This window comes from Naegleria fowleri, assembly GCF_008403515.1.
Source record: "Naegleria fowleri strain ATCC 30894 chromosome Unknown tig51, whole genome shotgun sequence".
Classification (NCBI taxonomy): domain Eukaryota; phylum Heterolobosea; class Eutetramitea; order Acrasida; family Naegleriidae; genus Naegleria; species Naegleria fowleri.
Window position 1 is genome coordinate 186,114 of NW_025407983.1, and position 14,490 is coordinate 200,603.

Here is a 14,490-nt window from a genome sequence, read left to right on the forward strand (position 1 = left end):
TCGAGAAGTATTTCAATATGGACGTCATATTCTCTTTCTGATGTACAAATTTAACGTGAAACTATTTATTTCTTTAATTTCAACATTGTAAATTAGTTAAATCAGATACTTTCACATTCTAATTTAATTTTGGATGGTATTATTTTTCCTCTTCTTTAACGTTGGAACCAGTGATAAAGCCCAGCACAGTTCCCAACAACCCTGATGACGACTGTGACTCATCTTGCTTAATTTCTTTCTCCTTCGTTGGTCCCACAAAGATGTCCTTCACTTCTTTTACACCTTTCTGCAGCTGAGACAACTCCTTTTCCTGGAGTGTACCTTCGTTCGACACAGTGGCGCTGTAAGGGTCCTTGACTAAAACCGTAAGTTTGGATTTCTGTTTTGAGGGTTTTGGATCGTTGATAAGAAAATCTGGGATATCTTCGTTTTTGCGAGTGTTGACCATGATGAGGGCACAGTTGTTGTTCGGTTTTTTTTAGCGATTAAAATTTGGGCGATGCTTGCTGCGAAATGAAAAAGGTAAAAACCCACAAAAGTAAACTTGTAATGTTTTGAAATGCATTTCCTAATTGTGAAAGAAGAATTCGCTACTTGACCAGTGCTAAACTATTAGCAGGAAATTGCAATTTATTTAGTATTTTCATGCATTATACTAAAACCACTCATTAAAATTACTGTTGTTCTTGATCCAATACTCGAATCAATTGATCCAACATGTCAGTACGTGTAATAATACCAACAACGTTATCATTATTGTCAACAATAGGCAAAGCTCCAATTCTCGATACTCTCATCATCTAGTTGGTCATGTATTTGAATGGTACGAACAATAGAAGGATTCATCAACCACTTCATTGTCATCAAATAGATCAAGACATACCTTTGCAGCCTCTAAAACAGTATCATTCTCTCTAACAGAGATTACAGATCTGGTCATGATGGTGGATGCAAGTTGCTTGGCAAATTCATCAATTTCTTGCTTAATGTCCATATCTTTGTGAATGAGGGGACTTCCGATGGCAAGACGGATATCTCTATGCGAACAGAATTTAATGAATATATTTCCAACACATAAAGTGTTGAATGAATTTTAAACCAGTCAGATTTGCGACTCACGTTCGGAATAAACAGTTCCGATGACTTACCGTTCGGAAATAAGTCCCACAATTTTCTTGCTTTGCTCGCTCTCAACAACAATCAAGTGTCTTACCTGTTGTTGAAATATCATTCCATCATTTGGAATTGATCCGTGCAGTTTTTACAATTTTTTGTATGGGGACATGGATTTAATACAAACAATTACAGAAATGTAAGTTGAGTAAAATCCAGATTTGAAAAATTTAAACACTTACATCATTTTCAACCATAGCCATCAAACATTTATCTAGATGAGTATCTGGTGTAACAGTGATGAGCACGGAGTGGGAAGTAGTGGATTTAAGTTCAGCACAGGTTTGAGGGATTGATCGTGTGGCCATTTTTTTGTGTTGTTTTTTGATGGCTTTCCCAAAAGACCTTTTATGGTCTGTGTAATAGCTATTTCTAAGTTTTCCTAAAATGGACATGTGAATGTTGTGTTATGATAATTTCCCAATGAAGTATTTTTCTGAGAGATGGCACTGAAAAGAACCAACACGTTTGGATTGAAAAGAAATCCACTCTTTGACTCTGTTTGACCAAATTGAATGCTTTTCAAAAAAACCTCGGCATGCATCAATGATGAACAACATTCTCAATCATTTTCGATCATTAGTGACATATGCAGTAGTATCTATCGATTCATTCCAGAGATGGACATGACAGGTTTTTTTCTTGCCTTACTGACGGAACTTGTTGTGTTCGGACGTCTCTCAATGAAAATGTTGGGAGAGTCTGCAGCCGACTCTCGTGAGGATTCGTAACGTTGGTTTTGAGGTTTTCGTTTAAGGAACATTTGGTTATTGGGTGTGCAGGAAGGAATGGGAGACAATGTAGCTATTGGAGATGTGGAGCGTGGATTGATAGGTGGCACTCTGAATTGTAATTCAGGTGGTTCACTTTTGGTTTTCACTTGAGAGGATGGTTGTTGGCGACTCTTGTCCAGGGCAGCAGTGAATAAAGTGCCGCTCTGTACAAGAGTGGAAGAGACGGAGGGACTAGCGAGGGGACTCCTCCTAAAACTGAAAGAAAATGAACCCTGTGACACTGTCCTCTCCAATTGATGAAGCAATGAATTGACGTCTTTTTTGGTATGTTTTCTTTCCTTGGAGGTGGATTTCCAAATGCCAATTAATCGAAGCTGTTTCGTAATTTTCTCAATGACACCTGAAACGGTGAGAGCATCTTCTTTACGACGTTCTTCGAGGTTGATAGGGAAATTGAATGGTTTTGGGTTATTGATCGAGGTATCATCCATGATCTTGTCAAACTCAGTGTCATTCCACTCCTTGGTTTCCTGCCTGAGAGAGTCCATCAATTCTCCCTCCATAGTCCAAATCATGGAACAGCAGTCAAGAGAGGAAGTGATGATACAATTTGGTTCTCGTATGGCTTGAATTTTTGTGACAGCCTCGTTGTGTGCTTTCCATTGTGCCACTTTCTCAGGTTTCATTTTGGCAACCTCGCTTAATGGAACTTTGTGGTTCGAGAGTATTCTGGAAGAGAGTCTTATTTGAGCTGTCTCAATGATGGGTTCCATGTTGTAAATGCAAATGTAGCCTTTTTCGTCACCAGTGATCAACCGGTTCGTGTTAAAATCATACTCGAGTGCAGTTACAGGGTAATTATTTACAAAACCGTTTTCCTCTTTTTGGGGTTTGTCAAGTTGCATGATATATTCAGATCTCAGGCCTCGAGAAGAACAAGGAGTTATAGTCAAGGAAGGATTTTCAGTAATGAATGGGGTGGTTTCAGAATGGATGATAGTATCTTCCTCCTCTTTTTTCGGACTGCTATCTGAGCACTTGGATTCATTGTACCACTGAAGGATTGCGATATTAGGTGAATAGAAAGGTCGTGTTGTGTACATGATGAGGCGTCCTGTGTTTTCTGCAGCTATAAAAGCAGGTAACACTCCCATAAAACAAAGAGCAGTAATCTCTCCACCTTGGACCTTAATTTCTGCAATTTTTGAATAATTTTTCATGTCCCAAATGTAGCAATTTGATGCTGAATCTCCTGTCACAGTGAGTGCGTAAGTTCTCGAGAAAGAACAACACTTGGCTTCATGCTTGTGTGTATGCTTAAAAACTCTGGTTTCGTAATTTGGTCTATCCAAAACAGCTGCGACTTCTCCTTCGGCAGAGGTAGCCACGATGCATTTGGAGCCATCGTCACAGTATGTAATACTTGTAATTTCAGAGTCGAATAGTGGTATTGTTTTCACTAGACTTGCATTGGTAAAATTGAACGCCATAATTTCTCCAACGTGAGTCCCTACAATGAATTTTCTTCCTCTATCATCGATGCATGCTGTCGTAATGTCACAGCTCGCCAAGTCTCTGAAGGTTTTTGAACATGCTCCACTGAGTGCATCCCATATTTTCACTCCTTTTCTTGAACATGTCATGAAGTGAAAGTTTGTTGGATTGTAAAGAGCGCAAAAGATAGGATAATCATCAGAGCCTTTTGGTTTTTCGGTTCGTTCATACTCATATACTTTTAAAGTTCTTCCAGCTGTGACAATCTGTTTGCGAGGTGGCACATAAGTGAATGAATTAAGGTAAAAGTGTTGGAAATCAGTCTTGGGAACATTTTGCTCCGTATAAATGGTTTGAGAGCATCTATGCGTTCTAATGTCCCAAATCTTAATTAAACCTCTATGGTCTGCGCTAATAATTTGTGGAGTGTTTGGTACGGCCCAAACTCCAATCAATGAGTGCTGATGTGGACTTCTTTGATCTCTCAATCGAAATGGAGATCGATTTTCGACGTTGGCAATCCAAACCAGAGGCTCACGTTCGGCACCTGCACTTATCAGAAAATGGTACTCATTCTTCCAAGCAATGGAAACCACGCCCTTGGTATGTCCAAGAAATTCCTTTACCTTGACCTCCTTTTCAATGTCGAAAATTTTAATGGTAGAATCGAGAGAAGATGTGACCAATCTATTATCATTTGGAAGTGTAATCATGTCAGTTATAACATCACTATGAACGTTGACCCTTCTACTCTGATAGAATATTTCTTTTGAGTTATTTTGATTTTGTTGCTTTTGGTACTTTGGAGTATTTCCAATTCCAACCATCTTTTCCAAGTGCGTCTTCTTCCTGTAATCATTTGGGGGAGTTCCATGAATCCAATAGGTCAGATCTCCTGTTCTAGAGGCACTAAATAAAATATTGTTTCTGGGATAAAACTTTAGAGCTGTCTGTGTGGCATCGAGCTGCTCCATGTATTCAAGATCAAACTCTAGACGTGATGCATTCCAAAAGCGCATTGATAAATCTGCAGAACTGGTCACAAGAATATCGAAAGGGTTTGGTAAATATTCGGCATGTAGAATGGCTCCATCATGATCTGGAAGTGACGCCACCACTGAGAGATCACTTGCCTCATATATTCTGCATCGTTTCGTTTTACCACAAGTCACAATTTTGTCCCAATTTTCAAAGTAGCAAACTTTCTTGATGGCATCATCAATTTCTGTTCCAGGAGAAGCGAATGAAAGGCCGTACTGTAGTGGAATGGAATTTTTTTTCAGTGCATATTCTTCTGAAAATCCTTACCTCTTTGATTTGATCTTCCTTCGTCGTTTGATCTGATACAGCATCAAGTAAATAGGACATGAAATCATCCCATGTAATGTATTTTTCTCCTGCAAAATCGATCTCATTAAATAGCTCACATAAATTAAGCACTAAATTTCGTTCATCCTCCGACGAGTTTTGAAAATATTCCGTATATGTTAATCCTGCACCAGTGTCGTCGTCCATAGTGTTTACTGGAGGTTCAGCCAGAGAACCAAAATCCTCTTCTGAATACTTTAAAACAAAGTCTTTCATGACGGCCATGAACTGTAAAATTCATCGTCAATAACCATTGTGATACAATTGCTGGCTCGATTTTAAATTAACTCGAGTTAATTTGAAACATACATCATAACGAGACAATTTTCCATGCTTAAACTCTAAAAATTGAGGCTTTAACTCTCGTGCTCTTTCATCATTCATGAGCAGTAATACTTTCATGGCAATTCTCTTCTCTCTTTTTTGTTTTCGCTTTTCTCTCATATTCCGTAATTCCTCTTTCAATATTTTTCGCCTTTCCATTTCCTCCTTCAATTTTTGGATCTCTTCGAAATGCTTTCTCTTCTCCTCTTCTTCTTTTGCTCGCTCCTCTTCTCTTTCCATAATTTCAATTAAACTTTCGGGCTCCTCCTGATTAGATCCTGTTGACACATTATCTAACCGATGAAAGAAGTTGTATTTGACTCTTCTATTATTATTATTGTTGTTGCTATTGATCGTGTTCGGTAATCGGATTGATGTCGAGGATGTCAGAAAACTTGACGAAAGGATACCCGTTGGATTACCACTCATTTTTTTCGCTGCAGTTGTAAATTTTGGCGCCTCTCAAAAATCTTTCTCCAGACTTATTAATGATCACCTTCCTCTCACGACGCTGAACTTTTTGCAATTTCAATTGAAAACAAGTGTTACGAGCAAACAATGATGTGAACTGATACAAAGTTTAGCCTATCATCAATCTTTCGAATAAAAATGCAATCATTATCGGATCATCATCAACAGCAAGGCAATGAGCACACAAGCAAAGGAAATATTCACTCCGAGGTGTCGCACCAGCAGCAGCATCATCACCAAACGGACACACTCACAAAATTAATTTTCAAATTAACGGGTGTGGCAATTCTATTTCGGTTGATGATCATTTTGTGGATACTCGTTGTGGATTATTTGGTGAAAGATTATGATTCATCTTCCTATGCAGATATTGCATTGATCAATTCAAACAACTCTACAATCAGTATTGGTCGTAACATTGATCAATTCAGCGAGGATCAAGCCAAAACTATTAATTACACTTTCGGGAATCCTTTATATTACGGAAGAGGATTTGCTCATTGGGATGGTGTTTTCTTTTTGAGAATTGCTAGCAAAGGCCAATATGAATATGAGAGTTTTTTTGCCTTCTTTCCGTTCTATCCAATGACCATAAGAACAGTCACTCTCTATGTGATTCGACCATTCATGACAGCCCTGACCTATTTCACTAATATTCGAGATTCAAACAACTATGGAGATTTAACGCCGTTTATGATTAGTGGTGTGTTAATTTCGAATATTTGTTTTGTGATTTCTGTTGGAATTTTTATCAAGCTGACATGGGAATTGGTTGGAAGGAATTCGTACTACACTCATTTTGTTCGTACGAGTGCTCTTCTTTACATATTCAATCCAGCCACAGTATTCATGTCAGTTGTGTATACGGAGAGCATGTTTTCTCTCTTTTCACTGTGTGGAATGTATTATCATGTGAGAAAGAGACACATATTCTCATGCTTATTTTTCGCTCTTGCCACATGTACACGAGGAAATGGAATTGCTCTTGCTGGATTTTACATTTATCAATTTATGCTGGAAGAGTATTTGAGGTGGAAGAACAGCAAACGAGATGATTTGACAAGAAATATTTCCAAAACGATTATGGCTTTCCTCAAATATATTGTGTTTGGATGCTTCATTGTGTGGCTTCCCTACATAACATTTCAGGCATATGGATACTATCAATTCTGTACAGAACAATCCAATCAACTTGCCTTAACAATCATTCAATCTCTGAATGATAGCGGAGTGAACACTCACTTCCAAGATTACCTTGCTCAAGTTCATCCCTGGTGTCTGACAAGGATTCCTCATCTCTACAGCTATGTCCAGAGTAAATATTGGAATGTAGGCTTCCTCAAATATTATGAACTGAAGCAAGTGCCTAACTTTATTCTGGCATTTCCAGTGGTAAGTGCATTATTGAAATGGAGTACACTCTGTGTTCATGCTGACACTTCATCGATGTGATCATTCATTTTCCAAAATGACCAAATTTCACGAATTTTCACTTGCCTCATTTTCGTGTTTGACATGAACATTTCCAAACGAATAATAGATTACAATTTCATTGTGCGGCATATTCCAATACGCTCGACACAATAAGCAATACTTTTTGAGTCTTGGTTTTAGGGCATCCACTTCCCAACCTCAAACACAACAATCACACGATCACACTGCAGCCTACTTTCTCAACAACAAATCAATGTTGGTGTTTGTTTACTACTGGTTCACCCTCGTTCTACAAGGTTTAGCCATCATGCACATTCAGGTATTGACACGTTTTATAAGCTCTGCACTGCCCATTTTCTATTGGTTCTCAGCACACCTTGTCCTTGTTGAGAACCGATCAACAACTGTACCCAAGCTTATTCTTTGCTATTTTCTAAGCTATGCCCTTATTGGTTGTGTACTGTTCAGCAACTTTTATCCATGGAGTTGATTGTACAAAGTTGTACCTGCTGTTATTGCATTGCCTCCGTCACTCACTGACTCGGTCTTTTTGCATGTTGATCGGGAAATAATTCTCTCGTTTTGATTTGTAAATCCAAACGAACCAGCCGTTAAAAGCATACGATAAATATCTCCCACCAACAGGAAGCTTCGAACTGTAATGAGAGATAGAAGCAGTTCCTTGGGTTGACGTGTCTCATGGCCATGTTTGCATCAAAGAGGAGGAACGCCACTGAGAATGAACTCTTTACAATAACCTGAGAATTGGCACTGATTCGCTCCCACTGTGGTGACCATCACTCCACGTGGAAAATGAATGAACACTTCATCAAATCCCAAGTTCAAAGATTTTCCTTGAAGGGCAAGGAAGTTGATTCCGTTGAGCTCGCACGCATTTTTCTCAGAAGAATTTCTGAAAGTGCGTCCTTTTGGGAATGGAACCTCCATTCTTGCCCGCTTCCACACACCTGCGTGTGTCGTTCACCACACTATTATGATTATTGTTGCAATGTGTTGTAATTAATTCTAAGTTGATTTTTACTTGATGCTCTTCTCGAAGAACGAAAGAAACACCCAAAAGAATGAAATCTGAACTCTAAAAATAGAAGAGAGTGAATCAACAAGAACAAGAGCTTTTTAGAAAATCCACTTTCAATTCGAAAAAAAAAAACAACTCCCACATCTTGTTCAACCAACCAAAGAAAAACGCAAGGCTTTTTTATACGCAAGCAATTTTGAAAAAGAACTACAACTTCCAATCAATCAATTATTATGACCACCACCACGACCTACTCGGGCCGATTCAACAATAACAACTGCTCTTCAAATACCATCATCATGAACAACAATAACACCACTAGGAATGTAAATACTCATAACCAACCCTCTTCATTGTTTGTTGAGGTCGGAAAGGACACCACCACCAACAGCATGATGCACCTTCAAAGTCCTCCTCATCTCATTAGTCTCCACAATAACATGCATGGATCTATGAATAGCTTTAATACTTCTTCTTCAACAATGAACTTGATCCCAAGTGCACCAGCGGACTTTCCTTCCTTAACTAGTACTAGTAGTATTCAACAACCAATTCATCCATCCTCAATCTCCTCAACAACGTCGAGTACCAACAGCAGCATGCTGCTTCCTCAAAAGAAACGTTTTCAAGCTGCCATGAAAACTTCACCATTACAGAACTCAACAGTCATGTTGCAAACTCATCATCATTCGCACCATCATCACCATGACCATCATCATCATCAGGACGGAGATTCCTATTCCTCACACTCTTCTTCATCTTCATTAGGACCTCATAGTAGCGATGAATCTGAATTGCCTTCTTCTGCATCCAATGCAATTATGGAATCGACTTCAAAGACTTCCCTTATTCAGGAGCATGACCAAGCTCGGTCCATGCCAATTCCAACTGCTGTAGTGACAGCATCACCATCAACTCAAAAATCAATGGTGAGAAGAAGAAAGCAATCGAAGGCGTCTTCAGTTTCGAAATCCTCCTCCTCTGGTAACTCTTCCAACTTGCTTTCTAATTCCATTTATGAAGTGAGTACTCATACGCGTCACAGCACAAAGCCTCCAGAACCAACTCTCTCTTTTAATAATCAACATTTTGTGACCTCGAATTTCACATTCAAATGTGTTCAAGGTTTCATTCTCAACGATTCTAAGAAAGCACCACCAGATACCGATTACAATTTGACCATTAGGGATTCACTATTTATTGAGTCTCCCCAATTTGCTAAATGCGTTTGTGTGTTGAAGTTAAAGGATGGGTCATCGAGTGGTGTGACTGTTTCTAAGGAAGTATTCAAACCAAATAATTCGAATAATTCCACCACTTTTGAGTGTACCATCATCATTCCTCAAAGAATTACAAGCATGAAGGGAAGCTCCTCATCTCGAATTGGTAACATTGAAATTTTGAATCAAAACGATGAGTGTGTTGCTGTTTCAAGCTCATTTTGGATTCGATCGAGAAGTAGACTTCAACTAGACAAGGATTCGAAGAGAAAGCAAGAACCAGTTCAGGTCCCTTCCACAACCGCTGCCTCTTCATCTGATCTGAAGAGAAAGAGAGATCATGATGAAGATGATTCAGCTCACAGTGACATGACAAGTCTCGAACCAAAGATCAAGTCTGTGAAGATGGAATCGAACAGCACAAACAGTATGATGATGACGGATGTTGCACATGATGTCAACCAAAATGTCGTTGTGGTCTCTGAACCACATCAAACAAACAACTGCTCGAATGACAACTCGACGTCGAAACTGCCCTCCATTTCGAATTTTTACTCTTCAGTGACATTGGAATCTCTTTTTGCTGAAATCCAACAGTTGAAGCAACATGTTTTTTATCAACACCAACAAATTGAGTATCTGCATCAACAGTTGGCAAATCAGTCATCGTCGACAACGAATAAACATTGAATGGGTTGGCGCATTAATTTGGATTATTGTTTTTATTTTGTCTACAACCAAAAGCAACCTTATCTCGACGACAATACCAAAAAAATTTTGGTACATTCAATAATCAAAACCGGTCTAAATAACATCAGGCATGATTTCTGTAAAGTATCAACATCAATAAATTATTTGTTTAATGGTGGCATCATTTAATAGGTAACATTGTTGATGTAGAGTTGTAAAACGCTCATCCAGCCAAATGCCCAAATAATGGTTCTCACAAGGGCTGGCAATCCCAATGGATACCAGACTTGGAAAATGGTTCTTGCAATGACAAAGAAAATGCTTTCCTTTACCAAAGAAGCAGCCAACTCCAATGAGCGAGAATCAGTGTTTGATCCAATTCTTAACAAAGTGACAGCAACAATAATTCCAAATCCAATCAAAGCTTCGAATGCATTTTGATGAGCTCCAAGTGCTCTAGAACCAAATCCAGTCATTCGACTTTGTTGTTCTCTTGGTGTTGCATTGTCCAACTTTCCATTACCTTCAATAATTTGTCCCAAAATGACAGGCAATTTAGAAGTCATGGTGTAAGCAAAGGCAATCAACAAGGCAATATATGGAATGTTAGCAACAGTGATCGCAAGAGTGACATATTCATTGACAGGAAAGACTGGAACTTTAATTCCATTATCTCTCATGAATGGATACTGATTCACAATTCTCACAACATTATTAATAGGATCAACAATGGCAGGAGGAAGAGCATTAAATTTGTAAGTAAAGAGTGGTGAAGCCTTTCTTCCCTCTCTCCACAAATCCTTCAATCTGGAATCGAATTGAGTGATCACGGGACTTTGATAAAGCAAATAATTGTGTGCCATATGAATCAACAAGAAAGCAATAGTCAAGAATGTAAAAGTAACATAGGCACTAAATAAAATTTTGAACCAATTCTTTGGTCTTGTTGTTGATAGTTGATCTTTGGCCAACTTCTTCTCAGAGGCCATCACGGAAGAAGTGGTCGAAGGTGGAGTCGACGATGAGTCTTGTGGCTTTTTAGGCATTTTTTTTGTATTAAATAATTTGACACGTGGTTGGCTTTGCTGCGAGAGAGGAACAAACACGAACGTGTTTACAACGGCGGCGTGTTGGGATTTCATACCTTTTTTAATCTCCTCTCAATTTTAATAAACTCATCCAATTAACTCACCCAGGTCAAGGCCTTTCATGTTTATTGAGATTTATTAATCATTAGAAAAGAGTTCATCAAGCTCTGGAAATCTCTCTTTAAAATTATACCACAAATCAATCTCAGAGTGGCCATCGTCAGCGGTGGTTCTTTCACTGCAGTCACACAGCATGAAATGATGCGACTGATCCATGACTAAAAGTAAACAAAAAACAAATGCAATGGATGAGAATTGAGAGGCCATTCGATGACCAATCAGACGTTCCATAAATTTGGACTTGCTGCAATCCTCTTCAAAGAGGGCATTCTCATTCGAATAGCGCATTTCCAGAGTGGTGATGTGATTGGTTTCATCGTGTTCATTTGTGGTAGATATGGAGAAATCAATGGATGAATCTCCATAGCCTGAAACAAACGTTCCTTTCACAACGACTGTCAATAATTCCTCTGGTTTCTCCACTCGTCTAAAAGTTACCTTACTGAATGTGTCTTGTTGTGACACGTATTCTCCAATACTTGTCGCAAAGCAATAACTTTCATGTCTTGTGACGATATGATCTTGAAGAGCTTGAATCAAGTCTAGGCATCCTTGTGGTAACTCTACAGATGTCAAATTGACATAAGCACATAATTGGTTGAATCATTAAACATGTTACTCCTTCAAGTATTTGACCTATGCTTTTGTTCCGTTTCGGATCTTGGAATTCTGACAGTAATTTGTCCATAAACTCAATACCTTCTAATTCATAATTTGTTTGTTTCCCATTTTCTTCATCGGTGTAAAGAAGTCGTCCATTATGTTGTGAGTAGTGGTCAGTTGTTTCATCGTCACTGTTCTCCTCATCTTCATTACTCACTTCATCATCGTCATCCTCCTGCATGTCCATCACCTGTTCAATTCGGTCCAGTGTATTGTCAAAGTCGCAATTCTCAACCTCATTTAGCAATGAGCTCGAACAAAGCATTAGAAAGGATAGGAACTTGTTTGAGTCCCACTCACTAGGTAATTCACATTCCTTCAATATTTGTTGCAATTTCTTTTTGTGAAATTTCGCTTTTCGTTTTGAACATTGAAAAACTTGGCATTAAAAAAAGAATTTTCACATACCTTCACCCATAGGATCTCTATAAAACAAACTTTCCAGAATGGGAATAGTTTGACTGTCTTTCTTGAGGAGCAATTGATAATATTGATCATAAGTTTCCTCTCTGCAATTAACTCCCAAACCATGTTGTTGAATAAGATAAATGTAAGGATCTGAATGTGCATCCTTATGAGTGCTCTTTCTCTTAATTTTGATTTCACATTTTGAAGATTGTGAATATTTGTTACCATATGCAATCCACTGTCTGTATGCGACAATATCCTTTTTGAAGAGTTCCACATACTCTTGATTTTTCAATAATTCCTCCAAGTTGGGATCGAAAGTGTCTCTGAAATGTGACTTGAAAGGATCTCTTCCATTAATGAACATGACTGGATGCTTAATCATAAAGTTTCTCAAAACAGCATTTGCACTCAATAAACAACCATTCATTGTATGACGAATTGAAAGAGCATGATATTCTCTTTGATCATCTTTACCTTCCACATCATCTCCAGAATGGATCTGAAGATGGTTCGCGAGAGCCTCCAAAAGTAAAAGTAATTGATGCGTGTAGAGATGAGGTGATTCTTTCAAACCCAAGGAGAGAATATCCATAATGGTAGGATTGGGCATTATGGCACTCATACCCTTATTCGTTTGAGTAGTCATGTTCTTGTTGTTTTGTGTAATGATCGAAGATGATTTGCTGCTGCACGATGAAGACTTGTCTTCACTAAGGTCCGTAGCGAGAACATCACTTTTCTGCATTAATCCTTTTCCACTCATCTGAAATGTTCGGAAAACGACAATTTTTTTTTCTATTTTGGTTTCTTGGATTTTCCTCAATGTTCTGGAATTTAACAGCCCAATTTTACCGATTCCGGTAAATTAAAGAGTGTTACATGTTTTGATTCAGAAATTCTCTCCAGAATTGATTCATGTTTTATTGTTCAGATGGAGCATTTTGAGTGATGACAGTCTCAACAGGTTGAACAAGGGTTTGGACATGATATTTCTCTTTCAACAAATAAGTGTTGATGAGACCTTTTCCTTTCACTTCGATTTTTCTCTCTTCGAACTCCAATTCTAGATCATACACTCTTTCATAGGTAGATCGAGAAATTTGAATTCTTCCAGGTAGAGAATTCGACTCCATGCGCGAGGCAGTATTAATGGTATCCTTATTTGTGAAAATGTTAATTCAGATTCGAATGCAAGCAATTGAAATTACAAAAAACAATAAATTATTTTGTTAAATATTATTAATATTATGATTATTAATATAATGATTTCATTTCAAAAAAACTTACTCCCCACAAATCATAGGCAAATTTCTTTTTTGAATGCATAATTGTTAGAATAATGAAATATAAGAACATTGACAAACACATACCTTTCGACCAATAACACCAGCAACCACTCCTCCAGTGTTAATACCTACACGAATGTTCACTTGTCTCTCCATATTCTCCAAATTGTATGAACGAATCACAAGAAATGTATCAATGGCAAATCGCAATACTCTCTCTGATTCAAATTGAAAGTGTTTGAAGTGATTCACACACACAAACATGTGTGATCAACATGTTATACATACCTGGATGGTCCGATTGTGAATTGTTATGAAGTCCTCCCACACAAAAATAGGCATCTCCAATGGTCTTGATCTTTTCAAGCTGATACTTGTCAGTAAGATCATCAAATCCATTCACAATAGTATTAAGCATTAATACAATCTCAGATGGATTCAGTCCAGAGCTCATTTTTGTGAAATTTACCATGTCACTGAAAAAGCATGTAATGTCACTGAATTTTTCTGCAATAAAGGTTTCACCACTTTTCAATTTAGCTGCCACTGCCTCTGGGAGAATATTTTTCAAAAGTTTGTCACTGTTCTGTTTCTCCTCAGCGAGTAAACTATTTTGTTTCTTTTCCATAGAAATATCTTTTACAAAACATGTAATCACAATAGAGCCCTCTCCATTTCGTGTGACAGAAAGATTCACAAGTCCAGGGAATTTTGTTTGGTTCTTTCGTACACAGTCGAGTTCAATAATTTCTCCATGCTTTTCGTCAGTGTCCACCTTTGATATGCAATGTTCTGTGACCTTTTTCAAGTAGTTCTCCGAGGACTGATCGAACAGTGAAAAGAATTTCAATCCAAGAACATCTGTAATGTTCTTGCCAAACATTTTCTGAGCTGCTTCATTAAACAAAATTATTTCTCCTTTTTCATTGGCCATCACGGCACCCTCTACCATTGAATTCAAAAGATTCTTGATAG

At 38.1% G+C, this 14,490-nt stretch overlaps 8 protein-coding genes across 8 annotated transcripts; 2 read left to right on the top strand and 6 right to left on the bottom strand.

The window, feature by feature from the left end:
• Positions 1 to 139: 139 nt before the first annotated feature.
• FDP41_006156 (uncharacterized protein) lies at positions 140 to 448 on the bottom strand (the record flags this gene model as incomplete). Its single annotated transcript, XM_044709760.1, has 1 exon — positions 140 to 448. One exon carries the CDS (start codon positions 446 to 448, stop codon positions 140 to 142), a length of 309 nt encoding a protein of 102 aa, XP_044559395.1.
• Positions 449 to 674: 226 nt separating this feature from the next.
• On the bottom strand, positions 675 to 1,481 carry FDP41_006157 (uncharacterized protein; the record flags this gene model as incomplete). Its single annotated transcript, XM_044709761.1, has 4 exons — positions 675 to 800; positions 884 to 1,037; positions 1,149 to 1,213; positions 1,356 to 1,481. 4 exons carry the CDS (start codon positions 1,479 to 1,481, stop codon positions 675 to 677), a joined length of 471 nt encoding a protein of 156 aa, XP_044559396.1.
• A 293-nt stretch (positions 1,482 to 1,774) lies between these two features.
• FDP41_006158 (uncharacterized protein) lies at positions 1,775 to 5,522 on the bottom strand (the record flags this gene model as incomplete). The annotated part of the gene is made up of 3 exons (XM_044709762.1): positions 1,775 to 4,657; positions 4,710 to 4,997; positions 5,079 to 5,522. 3 exons carry the CDS (start codon positions 5,520 to 5,522, stop codon positions 1,775 to 1,777), a joined length of 3,615 nt encoding a protein of 1,204 aa, XP_044559397.1.
• A 180-nt stretch (positions 5,523 to 5,702) lies between these two features.
• Positions 5,703 to 7,488, top strand: FDP41_006159 (uncharacterized protein; the record flags this gene model as incomplete). Its single annotated transcript, XM_044709763.1, has 2 exons — positions 5,703 to 6,956; positions 7,105 to 7,488. 2 exons carry the CDS (start codon positions 5,703 to 5,705, stop codon positions 7,486 to 7,488), a joined length of 1,638 nt encoding a protein of 545 aa, XP_044559398.1.
• An 848-nt stretch (positions 7,489 to 8,336) lies between these two features.
• On the top strand, positions 8,337 to 9,947 carry FDP41_006160 (uncharacterized protein; the record flags this gene model as incomplete). The annotated part of the gene is made up of 1 exon (XM_044709765.1): positions 8,337 to 9,947. One exon carries the CDS (start codon positions 8,337 to 8,339, stop codon positions 9,945 to 9,947), a length of 1,611 nt encoding a protein of 536 aa, XP_044559399.1.
• Positions 9,948 to 10,132: 185 nt separating this feature from the next.
• FDP41_006161 (uncharacterized protein) lies at positions 10,133 to 10,993 on the bottom strand (the record flags this gene model as incomplete). Its single annotated transcript, XM_044709766.1, has 1 exon — positions 10,133 to 10,993. The coding sequence occupies one exon, from the start codon at positions 10,991 to 10,993 to the stop codon at positions 10,133 to 10,135; it is 861 nt and encodes a 286-aa protein (XP_044559400.1).
• Positions 10,994 to 11,173: 180 nt separating this feature from the next.
• FDP41_006162 (uncharacterized protein) lies at positions 11,174 to 12,992 on the bottom strand (the record flags this gene model as incomplete). Its single annotated transcript, XM_044709767.1, has 3 exons — positions 11,174 to 11,718; positions 11,855 to 12,172; positions 12,227 to 12,992. The coding sequence occupies 3 exons, from the start codon at positions 12,990 to 12,992 to the stop codon at positions 11,174 to 11,176; spliced, it is 1,629 nt and encodes a 542-aa protein (XP_044559401.1).
• A 157-nt stretch (positions 12,993 to 13,149) lies between these two features.
• Positions 13,150 to 14,467, bottom strand: FDP41_006163 (uncharacterized protein; the record flags this gene model as incomplete). Its single annotated transcript, XM_044709768.1, has 4 exons — positions 13,150 to 13,386; positions 13,517 to 13,540; positions 13,600 to 13,733; positions 13,804 to 14,467. The coding sequence occupies 4 exons, from the start codon at positions 14,465 to 14,467 to the stop codon at positions 13,150 to 13,152; spliced, it is 1,059 nt and encodes a 352-aa protein (XP_044559402.1).
• Between the last annotated feature and the right edge of the window lie 23 nt (positions 14,468 to 14,490).